The 21,786-nt window shown below is 34.6% G+C and overlaps 1 protein-coding gene across 2 annotated transcripts in view; it reads right to left on the minus strand.

Moving 5' to 3' along the window:
- The window catches only part of LOC145694696 (ATP-binding cassette sub-family C member 5-like), a 78,070-nt gene that overhangs the window by 44,571 nt on the left and 11,713 nt on the right, over positions 1–21,786 (minus strand). The window contains exons 1-2 of one of the 2 annotated variants that reach the window (XM_081771213.1): positions 11,250–11,406; positions 9,758–9,865 (exon numbers count right to left, since the gene is read on the minus strand). In XM_081771213.1, coding sequence (XP_081627339.1) covers positions 9,758–9,865; positions 11,250–11,269 — 128 coding nt within the window. In that variant the 5' untranslated portion in view covers positions 11,270–11,406. Of the gene's footprint in view, positions 1–9,757; positions 9,866–11,249; positions 11,407–21,786 lie in introns of those variants that run through there. The other variant, XM_081771212.1, reaches the window with a different exon arrangement.

Consider the following 21,786-nt stretch of genomic DNA (forward strand, 5'->3'; position numbering starts at 1 on the left):
GGCCGTTCAAAAAGTAGCCCCTGATTCAAAAACTAATTGTTTGCCAAGATTGCAATCTTTTGATGTTTTTTTTTTTTTTTTTTTTTTTTTGCGATCATTTCTAAAATTCTTGGCCAAGATCGCAAACTTTTGATCCATTTTTTGATCATTCCTAAAATTCTCGTTTTAGATTCTTATTTACAGTGTTTACTGTGTGCAGTGCAAAATGAAATTCGACAGGACTCCACTAGGAATTTTTCAAGTTTTCTGGTATCAAATTTCATTTATTGTCTGCTAGAATAAAAGAAGGACTTGTCAACATCAACTGACGTGATTGTACATTATTAGCACAATAACAGAAATCATCTGGCAAAGACTTACTGATTCTACATAGTAACTAAACGATGTAAATATTCCTTTGCTATAATAACTAAAGTCCTGTTATGTTGATATCCGTGCAAGTTTTTGTGGAACACCAGTTTCGCATATCAGTTCCTCTTAGTTTCGGTGTTACTTACGACAGCTGACTTCAATTTTAACTAACAACGGTCGAAAGTATGATACGAGAAACGAAAGAAAGTAACAACTAAGAAAAAGAAACAGATGAGTAGAATGGACGAAAGATAGAAAAAAAACATAGTTTTTACATGGAATGAAATTTGACAAATACAGTATTACTTCTGAACAAAAAGCATAAGAAAATGGACAGTCAATGAAATTATTAGAAATGGTAAGAAGGATTGTTGTACGTGGATTGCGAAAAACTAACAAATTTATTTCGGGGTGGGGGGAGGGTTTGAGCCCCATAGTTACCCCTAAATACGGCACTACCCTATTACAACATGTGAGAAATTCCTGGAAATCCTATGTTTTATCCTTTCCAACATCCAATAATTCAAGCTGCTGCTTCAATTTATCTGATATTTGAATGTCACTACTAAGTTCCGCCACTTCGATACACTGTTTTCGGACACTATCACTATTGCCTGTATTTTACTTCACACCGCTAACCAGAACAGCTCGGACACCTTTCGAATACTTCGATCATTATGGATCACGACTTACAGTTTATTACAGTTCCACGTTTAACAGTATGTTCTCATGTGCTTACAAGTGCAGCTTTTGTATTATATATTCTCACGTTTTACGCATGTTACAGGTAAGAAGATCCACATATATTCCGATTTCTTCCATGTTTCTCTTTCGAAATCAGAATTCATATTTCTTCCGCAGATTTTACAAAACTGTACCCCATAAAATGGAATAAGACCAAAAATTTATTTATGAATTTGGTCGGAAACGTCTTCAATGTCTTATTCAGTGTAAAAACCCTAGAACAATTCCACTAAAAACTTTAAATTGGCCCCATCTATGCAATTAGATATTTCCAATCAAAGTTGCAGATAAACTTGTTTCTTGCATTGAGATTCTAACATGTATGTGAAGTTTGTCGGTTTATTCCTGAACACACTGTATACTAAAATTAACCTATGGTTTGTTGTGGAAGGTTAGTTAGATATTTTAGAAAAACGGCGATATATAATATGATTTTCACGTGTCTTTTTTATTTTTTCCTTTCCAGAAACTATATATATGTAATATAAAAACTTGAAGCAAATAAATGTCTTTGTACATTAAATTTATTTAAATTCTCATGTATTTGTTGTGGAAGGTTAGATATTTTAAAAATAATCAATGTTCCATATGGCTTTCACGTGTATTTTTAATATTTTTTTCCTTTTTTTTTAATAGAAAAGAAAAAACTTGAAGCAAATGTCTTTGTACATTAAATTAATGGAAATTCCCAGCCATTGTCCAATTCTTGAGAAGGAAATTGCAGACAATGTGACTTGACAAAGAAGAAATAATGATGATCTTTTTAACTTGTAGCTGGTTATTACAAATCAATCAAGAGTTACAAGTTCTAACATTATTACACTCTTTCCTCTTCTTCTTCTTCTTCTTTTTCAAGTTGCTTATGCGTCAAGGGTTGAAACACTTCAAAAGATCATCCAGCATAAAAGCGCACTTGAAGAATCAGAGGCACGGAAGAAAGACTTACGGGTCAATTGTGTTCATGAAGGTCATACTGGAATATTAAAGAACATCAACAGCAAGACTCGAGAACGAAACTAAAATGGAATTTTTCATTATGGTTTGCTCAGTAACGAATTTTTTCACCTTACATAAAAGGTGTTATGCAACGTTGACAATGAAAATGGGCAGCTCAGAGAGTCAAAGCGCTAAAATAGAAAAAAAATAATAAATAGCTAAAGAATGAAGATGAGTGTGATTACCCATCTGTCACTCATACACGTGTTCTTTTGTTTGATTTTGAACATCCCTGAGCTTAAACTGAAATTGCTAAATTTGAAACAAATGACTGCGTAGGCTCGTTTTTGTCATCTTAGTAATTAGGCTGTTCATTTTTATCGAATTCCACAGGCATAACTTTGGTTATCCTATTCTGTTGGTTGCCTTCAGGAATTTGAACGATAACTTTGAATTAAGAAATTGTAATAAATGAGATGCCAATTTCTTAAGATTGCAGGATGTAGATTTATAGGTATTATTAAAAAGTTTAAGAGTGAAGAAAGGTCTAGGTTGCCTAATACTAAACCTTTGAAAAAGGATACGGTATTTGCGTAATAACTCTGTTGGAAACTTGCAGGCATCAAATAGTACTTCATTATAATGAATTCCTGATGTATGACTTAAACTAGAAATACAAATCACTGAGCAAAACAACACTTATTTAAAAATAAATGTGTAAACAGTTTCGCCAACTAACTGAACATATTGGCTTCATTAGACATTTCAGTTGGATATTTTGCAATCTCTTAAATTGATGTGAATTAAATGAAAACACAAAAAGCTGGAACTAAAATTAACTTTGCGGACTCTTTTGGCTGCAAAGGATTTTACAATATTCTCAAAGATAGCTTTGAAGCTAGCATGGGCGTCTCTGGCGGGGGGACGGGCTCCCAATATTATGAACTACAAAATGTTCAATATTCTATTTAATTTAATTTATTTACTAACGGCAGAATAACATATAAACAATAATTATTATATTTATTTGGAACATAATATTCAGGCTATGAAACGATTATAACAGAGTCCGTGAAGGTAAGCAAAAAGGTTACAAATGGAATCACAGATAAATAAACAAGTTGGGCTAGGTACTACTATTTAAATCACTTTCTTTGATGTTCCCCCCAAAGTTTACATGCCAGAGACGCCAGTGGAAGCTAGCTTATGCTCTATGGATATGATCCTAAGGTTGATGAGTTTTTGTTGTCCTGTTAAGTTTCTGAGATAACTTGTTATTTTCTTTAGTTTGCTAAACTCCTTTCCTTGCCTTATGGTGAAAATACATATTTACCCAGTTTTGAGCCCCGCAATTCAGTGCCCGGGGCACAAGCCCCGTTTGAACCCCTTAGTTACGTTATTGCTACCTTGGAAGTCGAATCCTCTAGATTTAGGAAGCCCCCCCCCCCCCTCCTTTCGAAAAAAATAATGACAATACTGTTCAACTGTAAATGAAATATAAAATCATTTATTGAAAGATGCACCAGAAAAGTTAAGTGATCTGATCATTACCAGCTAGATTCGAACCATAAAGTGAAACGCACAATTTGTAAAGAATATTTATATTTGTATTCTCAGTGATGTAAGTAAAATCTCATAAATTATGTTGAAAATCATAAGTAATATTCAAGATACTGAAACACGTATCAAAGCTACTCTAAGGAATTTGTTTTCTACTTGGTGTGTATGTATACACATATTAAGTAAATAAATAACATATTGTAATACAATAAATATTTATCATATAAATAGTAATGTGTATAGGATTTAAGAGTTGAGTTGTCTTATGCTGGGCAGAAGTATTTGACATGTTGGCCTTCGCATTTTTTTTTTTTTTTAAGAAGGACATTAAACTAAATAATTTAAAGATTCTCAAATATTATTATTGACGTTTAAAGCGGGAAAATATTCAAAGATGAGACAGAAACCAATCGACAGATTTTGTTCAGTCGAACAAAATGATATGAGTAACTGCAAATTCTCATGGGTCGTTTTTGAAAATTTCGAGAAAAAGTAATATTTTCATAAACCTAAAAAATATGTACGATTACCACGCCATTTATTAGAAAGAAGCTGGTACTGAAGTATAATACAGTGCCGTGCCGTGAAAAATTAATGCCCGAGACGAGAGTATACGACGGCGGCCCCGTATATATGAGTGAGGTCGACAAATCAGCCGCGAAGCGCCACCATGGTTGGAGCGAAGCATAAGAAAATTTTCAAAAATAAACCCTGCTTTTCCTTGATTTTGAGCACTTTTTATTACTTTTCACTTCCATTTTATATATGCGCATTCTTTCCATTTTGCGACCCCTTACTTCGGCGCCCGGGGACGTCACTCCGCTTGCCCCCTAAAGCACGGCACTAGTAGCTATAATATATCTTTATAATTCTTTTCCATTATGATAGTAGCAGACGATCGTACATAATATTCTATGCTTAATTAGATATAGTCAAAAATTGTGATTAACTCTTAAATTGAACTTTTTAAAACTATAAAACAGTTGGATCTCGATAACTCGAATTCCTTGATAACTCGAAATTTTTCACATTCCGTTGAACTGTCGATAGCGCTCAATGTTAAAATAAACCACTATAAGTCGAATGTCGAAAAATTATACAACCTCGAAAAGTCGAATTTTAAGGGTTTTATAATTATATTTAGAAACGTCGCTAACTCAAACTTTTGTATCTGCAAACTTCAACAAGTTGCAGTTTATCTCTATAATTCGAATTTCATTTGACACGACCTCGATGACTCGTAGCTATAACTCTATGTTTTACGTAGTTGTGATTGTTGCTAGTCCTATCATTGTTGCCAATGTGTACTCTAATTGTGTTTTACTATATTTAGACATGAAAGAAAGTCCTTTCTCCAAAACAATACATGGACACAAGGGCGCCCATGTTTTGGTTTCCAAGGGGGGGGGGAGTATAAGCGACATTTCAAATATAGTTTCAAATTTTGCTGTAACTAATGTAAAAATTCTATTGGGTTTTCGATATTCCCAAGAACAATTTCCTCTACGAGGGGGCGAGCGCCCCACCTTGCTCCCCCTGATGGGCGCCCTTGCATGGACTGTATTTTATTTTTACTAATCATCTTGTTTTATTTAAGGAAATTTCACAACTTTGAGTTCTAGAGATTGAATGAATAAAACTTTGAGTTACAGAGGATATAAAGTCACTTTTAATGAGGAAAGCGAAACCTCGGTATCTCAAATTTGTGTTGTGGCCATATTGATAGCTTCGAACCTTGATTACTCGAAAAATTCGATAACTCGAATTTTTGTCTATTCCCTTCAGTTTCAAGTTATCGAGGTCTCACTGTATGATATAAACAAGAGACATGTGTATGAATTGATAAAAGACATTAACTTGAAAAAATTTACATGTTTTGAGGATAAATTCTTAAGCGTACTTTCAAAAAGATAGAGAAAACAAATTTTCATGGCGCTAAAAGAATATACCATTTGATGTCAACAATAACTCCTGTTGGAGCAGGTTATTTATTCATGTGTATGTTTTTTTTTCTTTTTTTAAAAAAAAACTTTTAATTAGTAAATTGTATTTATCGTTATTTGTCTTTTTATAACGGTGATACAGATTATCCTAATAGTAACGTAAACACTAACTGTAACATAATAAGAAATTAAGTGTTTTCCCTCTTCATTACGATATTTACCAATTTACAATATACCAAGGGGGAGCTTTGAGGGAAGTCACATTGGTAAAGATAACAATTTTATAGCTACAAACTAAGAGAAGGAAACTTAAAACACGTACTAATTCTAGTATGCAGCTGGTAGCGATGTGTACTAATTCCCTTAGCTTATAGCAATAAACTATTAAATACAAATTCCCTTAACTTACAGCAATAAAATGAAGTACCGTACTAATTCTCTTAGTTTGTAGCAATAAAATTTTAAGTACTAAGTCCCTAGTTTAAAGCAATAAAATGTTAAGTGCTAATTTTCTTAGCTTATAGCAATAAAATGTCAAGTACTAATTCCCTTAGCTCATAGAACAAAATGTTAAGTACTAATTTTCTTAGTTTGTAGCAATAAAATGTTAAGTAGGTACAGTGGCGTATTTAGGAGGGGCTTCCGGGCTTAAGCCCCCCGAAATCTTACTTACTATAGTCAAGTATATGAAATATCTTGCAGAATTTTCACATTTTCAGGCAAAGCCCCTTTCTCGAAAGTTAGCAAAGCCCCTCCCGAAACAAAATCGTAAATACGCCACTGAGTAGGTACTAATTCTCTTAATTTGTAGCAATAAAATGTTATGCATTAATTCCCTTAGTAAAAGCAAAAATAAGGTTAAGTAGTAATGCCTTTAGCTTGTAGTAATAAAATATTAATTTTTAGCATTGAAACTTCCCTCAAGAACCGCCACTACATATATCAGAAACGGAAGCATGCTGTATTTCTCACAACATCTCAATATTTTTGCACATTAGTATTACAACTTGGCAACATCTACGTTACAAATAAGACGAACATTTACTTCCTGTGAGAACATCATATTGTCACACTATGTAACGAGTAATTACAGGTGGCAACACTTCTAGTTGAAGGACGCGCAAAAAGTAACTATATAATTACATAATCACGCATTGGTTGATGAACCTGGGCAGAGAAAGATAACCTGTACATCTTAGACATTCTGATTTTCCTTAACATTTTTTATCACAATAGATCCGGTATGAATGAGGAAAAGTCTACGGCGACTTAAAGATCCACAACTTCAAATTACTTTTTAAGGAATGTAAGTGAACTCAAGTAAACATAATCGGTATCCCTAGAATTAAGTACATTATTTTTTCTACATTACTTATGTACCTTCATAAAGCTAATATATTTCTACTTCTAATTATTATTTGAGATTTCACCAATAGAGCCAGGATAGAGGAATGGAATTAAAGTAATTTGAAATATCTTCTCGTTTGTTGAAAATCAATTGAGGCAACATAAATAGTTTATTACGTATGTTCATTAACCCGTCAACGTATTTTGCCTAGAGATCTTCACTATGTCAAGATATATTTCAATAACTCTTTCTTTTCAAAGTTGTACTCTAGCTATTGTGCTTAGGTAAACAGCCAATAATACTGTCTTGTTGATTATCCGTCCCGGTTATGCTTTTTTTAAATTCTTGGACCTATCAAAGACAACTGGATGTTTTCACACTCAGAGTTACATACACTGCAGAGCAGCTGCAATGTTGCCATACATTTTATTTCAATTTCCATTTAAATAGATTTGAATTTCTCTTCCTGGTTCATTCTTGAAATTTAGTACCTGATTGTACGTTCATCATTAATCTACCAATCAAGCGTATTCAATCGTTCATTTAAAATTAAAAAAAAAATACATTATACTCAAAACGTACATGAAAGTTGTAAGCATATAGTTGAAAGATAATTTAAACCAACCAAATTATTCCCAGTCAAGTAAATAGAACTGCAAACTTTAAATTTTCAGCGAAATTTCCCTTTTCCCTTTCATGCCTTTCCATTGATCAAATTTCTCTTTCCCGAGGGAAGTTTCGACGTAAACAGCAACACTAAAAACTATTAAGACATTATAATTTTACATTGAGTAGTATAACAACTAGAAAATATAATTCTATGTTCTAATTAGATGAAAGAAATAACAAGAATTTGCTTTTCAGATTTTACAAACTCTTAAACTACTTTTACCAAAAAACAAAAAAAACTATTCAAATATACGTATCAAGAAATTTTGGAAATAACATGAAAATTAACTTATCCCTTCTTAACTTCGGAAATCCTGTACATTTTCTGTAGCGTATTATAAAAAGCTAAAAGTAATTTTCACAACAGGAAAATAAACAAATTCTGAATTTTGAATATGTTTATAACACAATCTACATATAAATGATTTAGTGACATTAATATATATATATATATATATATATATATATATATATATATATATATATATATATATATATATAACCGCGCTTTGTAATGCCGTCGTTTGCTGACAAAGCAAATATAGTCGTGCTAGTATTATTGTGAATAAACTACAGGAAATGACATAACTTTATTTAATAGTTTTATAATTTTCCCCTTTTAATCTTTAGGAGACGGTTATCCCGTGATGAAATAATTTTTAATTATAATTACTGGAGAAAGTATTGCTTAGTGAAAAATATTGGTTAGGGATAATGGTCTTGCTATTAATCTTAAACTCACAACAATACAAATTGACTCTTATTAGGTTGGTTCTGTAAGTAGATATGGAACACCTATATTTTCCCCATAAATAATTGTAGAATAGTATGAACTTATTGGTACTTATCGGATTTATTGCACCTACAAATATCCACAGAATAATTAATTACGTCTATAAATGCTTAAAAACTATTGAATTATCTCCATAAATGATGCGGATATGGAAGGTTGTTTTCAACGATATACTAGATAGAAGATTATATTTCTACAAATACGCACAGGACATTAAATTTTCTTAACATCTATAGAACAATCTATTGCTTCTATACGTATCTACAGAATAGTGGATTCTACGAATACTCGAAGAATAGTGGATTATTTTTACAAATGTCAACAAAATAATGGGCTGAAACATAGTGGATTGCCTCTTCAAAGAAATGTCGAACATTACAAGTAATCGTGATTCCAGTACTCTCCAGAAATTGATATCTCAGAGGTGATACGTTCATGTGGTAAGCAAAAGGATTAATATATAGTTTTGTTCCATATACATTGGTAATCTGTGTCTAACTAAAATAGTAAATGCACTAACTCATTTTCGATTTACTGCTCACAGCTTCCGTACAATTGAGCCTAGGAACCTAAAATGTTGTGCCAATGATTTTCTGCTCAAGGAGTGGACAACTGTTTTGGGGGACGCGTAACCAGGACACATGCCCCCCTTACGACTCGGGCTATTTTGTTATTTGTCAGACATATGGCATCTTTCCGAAAGTTTCTTAAAATAATCATACATTAACATGTATAGAATTTTTACCTATTTATTTTGATTATTAATAAAGAACTCCCTATCTCTATCCTCTTTATTTCTCAAATTTAAAAATACGTAATAAAATATTTTCTTTATAGTGTGCTGTAGGCAATGCAAATTTAGCCTATGATTGCCGTCCCCATTTGTTATTATGGGATCAGGCAACGCTTGAATTTTAAATTTTCGTAGGACAATACGAAAAATGAATAAAAGACTAGTTCAAGATACTTTGGAAATTTTCGTAAAGAAAATATCACGTGGTACCATATGACGCGCTAGCTGATAAAATAGGTACTGATGAAAAAGACCATCTCATCACCCACCCATTATAGAAGGACCAATTCGCGCGGGACCTAGTTCTTTCTGCTCTTCGGAGGTAAATAGTGATGTACCACTGGATATAAGTTTCCCGAGCGGAGTGTAATGTGGAAAGAAACGTAGGTTCAATATGAATTGGTTAGGAAATGGAGACTATCAATAGCTTACAGAAATGTGAAACGAGGTGCGTTCTGTAAGTACTGTGTTCTATTTGCAAAACCACAAGCTAGAAAAGGTGATTAGAAATTTGACTCGATAGTTCTCATTACCTTCGATAAGTACAAACAAGCAACAGAATAATTCCTAGTTTCATCTCTGAGACTCTTAAAAATTAAAGAAACAATTACAGTACTTACCTTTTGGAAGAACTTCTGTAGGGAATAAGGTTCTTGAGAGCATAGTTGTATTTCTTATTAAACGTATTCTTCTTCTTGTAGAGTTCTGGATATGACAAATTTGTGTCACTGAAACAAAGATATTTCCTTACATTAGATAGTTCCGTTTTTTTCTTTATATTTGGTCTAGGAATTAATTCGTGCGGGTGGACAAGAGATGGCGCAACGAACGGAGCGTCCCACAGTTCCGTGTATCCACACATGTGTTGCAAACCCCTGTCATCGCGTATCGTTCGTAGTATAGGGCAGTGGATTAAAGCGTCAACAACACCAGTTTGTAGTTAAGTGAACATGGCGCAATTTGTGCCTGATAAAGTGTTTTTGCGGGGTGTCCTGCTGCATTACTTTAACATGCAGAAAAGTGCGACTGAAAGTCATCGTGTTTTGGTGGAAGTGTATGGTGACCATGCTCTAGCTGAGCGAACGTGTCAGAAGTGGTTTGCACGGTTTAGAAGTGGTGATTTCGGCTTGGCAGACCAAGAGCGAGCTGGACAGCCAAAAAAATTTCAAGACGAAGAATTGACAGCATTGCTCGAGCAGGATTCGTGTCAAACGCAGGAACAACTTGCAGCAGCATTAGGCGTTGATCAAACAACAGTCTCCAAACGCTTGAAAGCCATGGGAATGATTCAAAAGATGTCACATTGGGTTCCACATGAATTGAAAGACAGAGACGTTGAAAGACGAAAAAACATTTGCGAATTGTTGCTTCAACGAGAGAGCAGAAAGGGGTTTCTGCATCGAATTATTACGGGTGATGAGAAGTGGATCCATTACGAGAACCCTAAACGAAAAAAGGCCTGGGTGAAACCGGGTGAACCAGGTCCATCACAACCAAAACGAGATATTCACTGTGCAAAGGTTATGCTGTGCATATGGTGGGATATGAAAGGTGTGGTGTACTATGAGCTGCTGCAACCGGGTGAAACTATGAATGGAGAACGTTATCGACGACAATTAGTGCGTTTGAAGCAAGCTCTGGCCAGAACACGACCAGAATGGGAGAACAGACATGATAAACTTATTGTTCAACATGATAACGCTCGCCCACATGTCGCAAAACCGGTCAAAACCTATTTAGAAAATGTCGGATGGGAAGTTTTACCCCACCCGCCGTATTCACCAGACGCTGCTCCTTCGGACTACTACTTGTTCGATTGCATGAACAACGATTTGATTGGACAGCGGTTTACTTCTTCAGAAGATATCGAAACATGGGTCTCTGACTCGATCGCTTCCAAGGATGAGGAGTTCTTTCGCCACGGAATCCGTACATTGCCTGACAGATGGGCGAAAGTGGTGGCTAGCGATGGACAATATTTTTCTTCAGGTATTTATGTATTTTGTGTTTGTACTACAGCTTCAATGTGTGCGTACCAACCGCACGAATTAATTCCTAGACCAAATAGTATTATTTTTTACTTTAAATATCTATAAATAAAATCAAACTTACTGTCTGTGACAGCCGTGCATATTAATCAAAGCAACCTTCACAAAATAGTTAATCGATCATTTCGTCATTCTTCGACTTCGTTCAAGCATCTCCTCCTTTCAAATAATTCAATAACAAAAAATCCTATTCACAAGATTTCACTGACAGTCACACAATTCATCTTAACACCTTACTGCACTTGAATCCTCAACAAAGACAAACTGTTGTTCTAGAAAGTTTGACCATGCTTCCAGTACGTGGTTATACTCGTTTATTCACTTTTTCATTTTTATTTACAAACAAAATTCCTGATACAGCCAAAAGGTCAATTGATACTGGAATGTGTAACACAAATTAACCACAACAATAACTGCAATAGAAATAAAAACAACAAGAAACAAGTTGACAGAAGTTTCTGGAAGAAAGTGACATTGCATGAAGATGCTTAGGGAGTTAAATATGAACATATTTTAAAAGTAAGTCATTATATAGTTTGGAAAATCTGTTGTAGAGAAAAGAATCGTTGATTGTGATAGCATTACTACATATTGAACCGTTGGGTGTTTCAGGTTAGTCTATAAAGCACTTTAAAGTACAGTTCTGGCAATAATCTCTCGGTTTTTAGTCTTTTTTAAACAAATACAAATATAAAATTAAACTCAATGGGCCTTATGCAGAAACGTTTTGACGTATGATTAGCGTCATACTAAAGGCCTGAATACTGCAGGAAACGTGTTAGCAGTTCTCTTTAGTATGGAACTAATCACATATCAGAACGACTCTGTATAAGGCCCAATGAATTTAAAACAGCCATTCGTCGATTGAATGTCAATTTTTTTTTTAATTTTTATTATTTAGTTTTTATTCCACTCCTGTTGAGTGCAGTGTTTCTTCCACACATGTTTTTTGGGTGCGCTGCACCCCCTGAAGCTCTGAGAGTGCCTCCCAGAGGAGATTAAGATAATACGTATATAATATAATAATAAATAGAATAGTATCAGAAGTGATCCCGGAATACTAAGTATGCCCTCTCGGAACATTGTTTCTGAAAGAAACACTGATTGAGTGTATGTGGTATTTTACATACTTTGAACCGTACGTGTTAATGGTACAAAGAAATTTAAAATTAAATTCAATCCAACAGTGACGGCTCTTGAGGGAAGTCACATCGATAAAAAAAAAAAGGGGCTTTTATCGGTACATGCTGAAGGTGCTTCATACAGCCACAGACAACTTAATAGAATAATTAATATATTAGGTAAGCTTTCTTTTCTTTTCTTGCAGGTTTTTTTTTTTTTTTTTTTTTTTTAACTGATGTGAATTACCTCAAGAATCATCACTACAACCCATAGAGGTTAAAAGGAAATGTTATATCGACAAGATTAGTGACTGTTTCGGAGAAAGTATTGGTTTAAAGACGAAAATTTTTGAATTTCTGTTAATCTGTACGAAAGTTCTAGAATACTGAAATTAGCGTCCTGAAATACAATCTTATTTGATTAACAGTTTTTAGGGCACGTAATTTTTCGGTTTAGGGAGAGATAGAAAGAAAGTAACAAACTTTGCTAAAGATAGCATTCCGTATTCTTCATTATATGCAATCAACTTTTCTTTGCTACTATACAGGTTGCACAGAAACTAGAGAGTGTTAAAAGGTTTTAAACGGTATACGGCCAACCATAGTTAATGTCACCGTTACCTACGAAGATGTTACCGGAATGACTGTATTAACAAACTTGGTCGAGATAAGAGCGCTCTAGCTACCTCTTGAAAAAATAATAGAATTTAAAAATTTGCTTTCATTTAAGAGCTATAGTGTGGTCTAAGGACGTACGGACGTACTAAAGTTCAATCTTGTAAATCTCATTCTGTGATTCTAATAAGCTGTTCGATCTCTAGTTCAATCTTTCGTGTTTGCTTGATCAGTTATCTTACAGATAACATATTTTTTTTAATATAACCAAAATTCAAATAACAGTATATTAAATAAAGATACCATACACTATAATTTACCAGAACTTGGGACAAGTGCTATGTTTGAATAGGTAGAGATATGCGACACTCATGTCCAAAATGATTGTCGCATATCTATAACTGTCTTTTTGTAAGAATATAATTTAATTATGATTTTGCAGGATACTTTTAATATTGATACTATGTGTATAATCGGGAAATGTATACTATATTTGTGGTAAATTTCATAGGAAAAGAATTATAAATACAAAAAATTAGAATGGGTAAAACAAAATGTTGCTAAATGAAAAAGGAAGTTTTATTTTCATTTTATCGTTCTTATTTACTGCTCTTTTGACATGAAATTTGCCACATACATCTCTTTGTCGATTATACATATACTAACATTATAAGAAATACCGGGCATATTCGTTATCAAATTATATTCCTAGCACAACATATTTATCGACATGCGATAATAATTTTGGACATGTGTACGTTGTATTGAAGTTAAACTTTCAACCTATTGCGTGTCTCACTTGTCTCGCCATGAAAATTGACTAAACTACAAGTACAAAGACTACGAGCAATAATAAATAAATACATTCTGATGACATTGATTACCCATGTTGTATATTCTTGCGTCATATCAATGGTTGTTTCATAAGGGTTTTACAAGTATTTTTCTTATTATAGACAGCATATTTTAATGGCCGTCTGAAATCTTGTCTAGTACTTCCGTTTCTTTTCCCATAACATTTCAGTGTACTTGACGCATTAGGTAAAGACTTTATAATAACTGTGAAAACAACTTCGCGTGTGGTGAATCACTCTAGCTCAGTGTTAGAGTTCTCGCTTCTGTTGTGCAGAATTCTACATATTTGCTCGTTCCATTCCATGTCTTATCAGGAACGCAACCAGAGGGGGAGGCCTAGGGGGCCTGCCCCCCTAGACTTTTCGTGACCCCTCCAGATCTCAGTACAAATGCTATAATTAATACCAAAAAAAATTAGATATTTGGAAGGGGATTTTTAATGACTTGGCATCCCTAACATATTCATGCCCCCCCCCCCCAACCTCTGTGGCTGGTTTCGGCCCTGTGTCTTGCCGGTTTCTATAGTGACGAAATAGGCCTAAATAGTCTAACATATGAAACGTTCCAGTACTTTGAAATAGTAGTTGAGGCTTTCCTGATACAAATAGGGCTTTACATATTCTGGCGACATGGAAAATACGTAGTGACAGTAATTTTCTTTAAATTTGTTTGCGATATTAATTTACATTGATTTGAAGACTGGAACAAGAGTATATTATATACATTTTAAAGGTTATACGATCAATGGATGACCATAACCACTAATTTATTCCACTTGGTTATATTGAGGCTTACCTTCGGAGGCAATTAGAATGCTTAGAATAACATATCCATTGGAGTCAGGGCCGTGCCATGGGGGGGCGAGCGGGGCGACAGCCTCGGGCGCCGAAGTAAGAGGGGCGAAAAATTCGGGAGAAAAAAGGAATTGGAATATATGTATGGAGGTGCCGTCGTATACTCTCGCCCCGGGCGCTGATTTTCCACGGCACAGCCCTGAATGGAGTACCGGCACCATTCTTAACAGAAAAAAAAAACGGTACAAATGCCGTATTTTACGGATAATAAGACGCTACGGACTATAAGACGCACCTTAATTTTTGAGCACTTTTTAAAATACCGTAACATTTTTACCATTTTTACTATTGGTAATGCTAAGCTTAGCAAAATTACAGTGTTAGCAAGCTTGTGAATCCCCACAATTCATGTACGTCGCATCAGTGCACTGCTGCTGCCAATTGAATCCAACGTTGCCAGATATTGATAGGTTTCCCGGGGCATCGAATATATGGCCATTTTTAAGACTGGCGGGAATTTTGAATCAAGCATTGGACATTTTTATATTAATTTCGAGTATAATACGCTCCTGAATTTTGGAGGCAATTTTTCGAAGAAAAAAAAAGTCCGTGTTATAGTCCGTAAAATACGGTAGCTTATCTCGGAATATCAATTTGTTAACACAACATTTGTTCTCAAAAACGGTACAACTCGATATCAACTGTATGCGTACATCTATTCCATTAACTAGTTTTTCATTAAGCATTTCTATTCATCATCTTCTTATCTAAACTAATTTCGCTTTTTGGTCAGCGTACTCGCATTCGACGCGGGAGATCTGGGTTCTATTCCTGGTGGAAGCTCATGTAGTTCCGATTCCACGTTAAGTTGCAGATCACGTCTCATCTAACCTCAGTGCTGAAAAGGTTGTTAAACTCTAAATCAGTCAATCAGTCTCATCTGTCATAGCTCTCAACATCTAGACATTGAACTGTACATTACAATACTCTAAGTTTTCATCATAGTTTTCAACATTGTGCGAATAGTTTTATTCCCTTATAAAATTCGAGAACTTTCAATAGAATTCACCTACCCAGCTTTTCCATTATTGCACCGCCCCTGGTCACGACATGACAAGTTCAAGTATTGCTTACAGCAGAAATTTAGTTGATGTAAACCGCCGTGGGAGAAAAAATGCTTTTGAATCTCTGACGTCATAATTCTCGTTAGTACTTCTAAATATTTGCTGCGAAACTTCGCGTTTCTCTCACATGACGTAGTACGGAAAGCACAGGTGTATTATCAGCCCGTGAATGTATGTGCTGTACCAGCTGGTAACGATTACATTCTTAATAATGTCGTTGTTGTCGTGACTAATTATCGGTATTTAAAAACAGCTAAGCCGCGTAGGCAGGTAGCTGATAGGCTACTGTGCTGTAATAAGTTCCAATTATTATTATCTCAAAATAACATGCTGGAAATGTTCTAAATCAATTCTAAAGAAACACTGTGACTGCATAGTGTATATCAGTGATGGGGAATTCATAACGGTCTGAAGGTCAGGACAAAGTAGGAATTTACGTACTATGGAGCCATTTTATTCATGCGTCCCCGAAGTGAACAATTTCTAAATCTTTGTTCTGTTCTGCGTATCTTGCTCCTTTAGCCTAGCCGGCATAATCGTAGGACGTAAAACTTAAAAATTTTATTTTTAAAAATATACTTTACTGAAATAGCGGTGTCGATTAAATTTGTGTGTTATCAAATTCATTACACACCCAGCAAATAGGCTGGGATACTTAGACGGTCAGCTCAACAGGGTCGTACGAAAATACATCATGAGAACACACATGCAGATGAGTTGCAAGTGATTTTTCTTTACAAATTCAAACTGGTACTTTCTGCAGAAGCCAAAAAAAAAAAAAAAAAAAAAGCACATTTAGTCCAGAATTAGTGAATGAACGCATCAGCCGTTGTTGATTTGTCAAATTTCGTTCTAGTGACAAAACATTGTAAACCGAGCCCCGGAGAACCAACCAACATCATTTTTGGATGAACTCGTCAGGACACCATGGAAGCAGACTCTGGGAAAGTGTTCGTACCATTCCGACGAGTTATTCATACACCATACCTCTGTCACTGTTATGCATATACCATACCGCTCCATGAACTAAGGCGAAAAAGTTGAATACAAGAGTGTTCCACGAGTTTACACCGATCAACAAGAATCGCGATCTGAAGGTGTGAAGTTCCGTGAGTGTAAAGGCACGTTGTCACTTTAGAAGAACTTGTAACTGTCATAAAAAAATCTTGAAACCCGATCTTTCTATTTACTGTTTACATGTTACAACTTCTTGAAAGCAAGAAAGGTATTTCCACCCATGCAGCACTGCACTCTAGTGGACAAACAGTGAACCTCGTAATTAAAAACGTGTATTTTGGCGCACTCCCCCTCCCTGTCCAAAAGAATCCGTTGTTTCGGAAGCGGCGAAATTGGTTTTTCCTTTATGTCAGCGGGAGGGCGATAGCAGGTAGCAAGCAAGACGTCCCAGAAAGTTGCACATTGTTCAACTCCTTGCAAGATGAAAAAAAAAAATGTTGTGTGTCCCTTTCAAGACTATGTTTACATGGTGAAATATGGTAGGGTTTCAAGACTTTTTTTTTTTTTTTTTTTTTTTGTGAGAGCTACAAGTTCTTGTAACGTGACAATGCTCTTTAAACAATAACTGGGAAAGTTTCCTTAATCGGATTGTCATTTCAGACGAAAAATGAAATTGCTACGACAATCATAAACAATTAGGAGAATAATTGCATTGTGATCAACGTCCCGCACGATTTTTTAAATCACCTCTCTACCCACAGGATATGATGCTACTGGTATTGTGGTCTATGATAGAGTGATTTATCATGTTTTTCGCAGACAAGGTGAAACCATGAATGCAAACTGTTACAGTGTTGAACTCCACGAAATGCACCGCAAACTTGCCCGCAATGATCCAGCAATGTTCAACAGACATGCTGTCCTTAGGTTGCACAATCATATGTCGATTGATTACTTCTTAGGACGGAAGACCATCCCTCATGATTGGGCAGTGCAAGTGGCGGTATAGGACTTCCTATCACAGGCTCCAGACTTGCTTCGTCATGAAATCCAATCGTTGGGTGAGGGTGACAAAAAAAAAAAAAAAAAAGCATGCAGTTGCAGACAGCGACTATTTTGATTAACTAGCAATTAATAGTTTTCTTCTTTTCTTTTTTGTTTCTTTTGAAGATCATTTTGTACCTAGAACATATATTTGAGTCACACTAACGTAATAAGTTTGTGTCTAGTCGTCTTCAAGCTTGTTTACTTTTATAAACAGACACACTGGGCACGTGCCCTGGGATGTAACGCCCGTGTAAGGAAAAATTAGAAAAATTAGAGAATAAATGTATAACATCTTTAGGAACATTTTTATTATTATTATTATTATTATTATTATTATTATTATTATTATTATTATTATTATTATTATTTACGATTGCCGGTTGCCAGTTGCCAGTCCGAGACATGGCGGGTCCATAGTTGGTGGATAATTCAAATGAAATGAAATAAAATAAAATAGTTGTTTAACGTTCCACGTTAGGTCCTTCAGGCTAAGGGAGACGATGATTAAGGCAAGTGAATGACAATGGAAGAATTGGTGGAATGAGAAAGTGGAAGGAAACGGGAAAAACCCGAGAAAACCCACTGACACTATGCTATCCACTACAAGCTTACTTAGGCTTGGATCGAACGAGGGATCCAACGCACCAAAATGAAGCACTCTACCACTAAGCCACCGTTCCCCCTGGATAATTCAAAGGCTCTCTGAAGATGGGTTAAATGGAAAATCTCTTCCACACCAAATGTGCCATGACATTGGTGTTGCTCTAAGGACTGTCAGGTCATGGTAGGAGAGAGTGCTTATTCTTACTGTCCCCAGGATGCTGCTTATGTTAAAGGCAGAATAGTATTCAAGTACTCTCTTATAGCCGAATTGTTAGCGAGCCTGTCGTTGGCAAACGTGGTCGTGGATTGTTTCCCTGTGGGTGGCATTGACCTATTGTGAAGCAATTTATGAGTTATATATTTGAATTCGGAACAAGAGAATTCTGATGTAGTAAGCTAAAAATAGCGACTGCAGGAGCAAACAGACGTCACTCAACTGAAAAAGCCGTGTGGATAACCATAGCCTTTCTTAGGTTGTAACGTCAGGAATTTTAAATCTATATTATTTACCTATATTCAAACTTGAGTCATATTTATGTAAAAAGAGAAACGTCGGGGTAACTATCTTGCCTTGGCCTTTAAAAATAGAAGTAATTTTTAAATGAAATATTGCGCAATAAATCAACTCACTCACAGCTAGTTATTAACGGGGGGAAATATGGAGAAAAAACAGTAAATACTTTAAGTGCAGTTTAATATTCACGTTCTCTGATACGAGTAACAGTTTTATGCATATACATATAAAGAAAAGACATTATCTGTAGCGTAACAGTAGCCTCAAAACATATTTTGTTAACGGATTTTAAGCTGATCTATCTTTTTTATTTATGAAGCACGAAAGAAAATAGCATTTAAAAAATATTTCTTGCATTTAAAAGAGCGAAAGGAAGAAAATTTAGGTCGTTTCCTATAAATAATTTTGGAATGCTATTTTCACGTAATTTTTGCAAACATACTAAGGATAACGAAGTTTGAGCTTAATCCCTGTTAGAAATGATTAGATACAGCACGTTACTTTGCTCTCGAAATTTCAAGGATTTCCTTTTAAATTTTCTAAAATTGATTCTTTCAACTAGCGGAGAAGCATATTACGACAAATACTCAATAACTATAAAGTATTGCGTTTTTTGTTAACATTTTATATGACTATATGGGAATCTTCGTTACTGTTACTTTCAACTGTTACGTTCCTTTCTTCATGACCAGACGTCATATTCTCATGTAACTTCCACTTGTCGACAAACTGGGGTAGAAAATGTAGTGTCACAGTGTTTGTGTTTTCGGTCTGGATGCAAGTTTTTTCTAGTTTACTTAACTACTTAGCTAAGTAGACAGGTCCACTACACTAGTAAAGCAATGGTAGGGTAACCAGTTCTTTTCCTGTATGATTCAAGAGGCATATTAAAACTTGAATATCGAAATTGCGGGATAAATTGTAATTTGCAATTATGAAAACTATGTATTAAATAACTGAATAATTATAGGTTCATTACATAAATATTCACTTGTACAAGTTAATTAAATCTGTTCCAAAGACATTCCGTCCCTTATAACGTCAAGAAGCCAGATTATTGACAGTCAAAACTATATTTTACTAATTTGTCAAAATAATAGGCCTATAAATTAAAATTCTTAGTAGCCTATGCTAACTTCATATTGTGAATATTGATGACGAAGTATCAGTGCAAACAGTATGGACCGTTTCCCACCATACTATTTCGTCTTCACGAGAAATGGCTTATAGAACCCTGCTTTATAGGTCACTGGCCTCGTCTCAATTCCACGTATTTTCCATTTTCTGACTATAATTAAGGAAGCTTCAGTTCAAAACAAATTGATAGAAATCTTTTTAATGTCAAAGCTATCGTTGATGAGCAAGCATACATATATTAATATACATGTATTAAAAATAAATTTTTGTCATTCAGTGCTGTTTACTTAATTTTTCCGCCTTTTAGATCTGTTTAAATTTGTTTTAGAGATTCATTGCTAATTGTTTCTAATTAACTAAAAGAAACCTTCTGAATACACGCGCTCAGAAAATAAACATGCGTAAGTCTTTTCATCATATATACTAACAAGCATTAAGTACGTACTGTCTTAAAACGAAAGGTCGTAGTTTTTGTGGTTCCTCAATAGCAGGTATTAATAATCAAATATTTATTATTTCTTTAATTTAATAATAGAATTTTAATCTTCTAAAACAACATTTTAAAGCTTTACCGAAGTTTACGTTTATGACATTTGGCTTGAGAAGGCAACAACACTGTTTATTACGTGTAATAGGGAGTTTAACGTCTTTATATCGAGCTTACAATAGACAAGTCACCTATAGATAGCTTAACATAGGATCCGAATTATGTGAGCTTCCGATGGCAACGCGTTTATGTATCTATAGTAGTAAGGTACAGGGTGTGAAATTTTCCTATAAAGCAACAATGAGTTATCCTAGCAAATACGGCTCGTGGCAACAGTGACGTACGCAGAATTTCGTCAAGGGCAGACAAGCACTCAATTTAACGCAAATTAAATCTCTCCCCCCTCTCTCTCTCCCTGCCATAGATATCAGTGGATTCTGAAGCAAAATTTACTGAAATTTTTCGTTCGGATTTCAAGTTGGAGTTCTGAGTTGTTCGGATTATGGAGGTAGTTTAAAAACCATTTTTTTTTAAAAAAACTGAAAAAGACTCAAGATACGTATTAGAAAACCATGACACTTTATATAATCATTTATATAGCAGCTTACCACGTGAGACTTTACTAAGAATAATCATTGTTTCCGAAATGTCTCATTCATTGTAAATGGATAATCTATTGTTAACTTCTGATGTTACAACACAACTGCAGATTGAAGACACGTCGAAGCAATTAGAATTTTCTCTACTATTATCTCATTATATTCGTATATGAATTATCTCTGAACACGGAAGTATATAAGTGTGAATAATCTTGATAATGTGTCTACGAGATGATTGTTGTAATACTCAATTACTATAATCTCAAACTACTTCAGTTCATATCAGTTATCCTAGGCTGCGTGTCTCAATTTGCAACAAAAGTGTTATCAGTTTAGTACTTATTCTGACATCATAATAACGAGCAAATACTTTTTTTTTTTAAATTGGAATTTTACAAAAGAAAAAATCCCTAGGCTATATGATTAACCCATGGGGTATACAGAATTTCATCAACGGGGAGTTTTATCTTTCTCTCTCTCTCCATATATATATATATATATATATATATATATATATATATATATATATACATATATATATATATATATATATATATATATATATATATATATATATATATATATATATATATATATATATATATATATATATATATATATATATATGCCGGGACAGTCTCGATTTCAGAGTGTAATCCCGGTGTCCCGCCCGGTTGCCGAAATGTCCCAGTCAGTGCAGGAAAGTTTTTACCCATGGAGAGAAACAAATCAAGTGCCATTGAAGTTG

This window comes from Thermobia domestica, chromosome 9 (assembly GCF_964235325.1).
Source record: "Thermobia domestica chromosome 9, izTheDome1.hap1.1, whole genome shotgun sequence".
Taxonomy (NCBI): Eukaryota; Metazoa; Arthropoda; class Insecta; order Zygentoma; family Lepismatidae; genus Thermobia; species Thermobia domestica.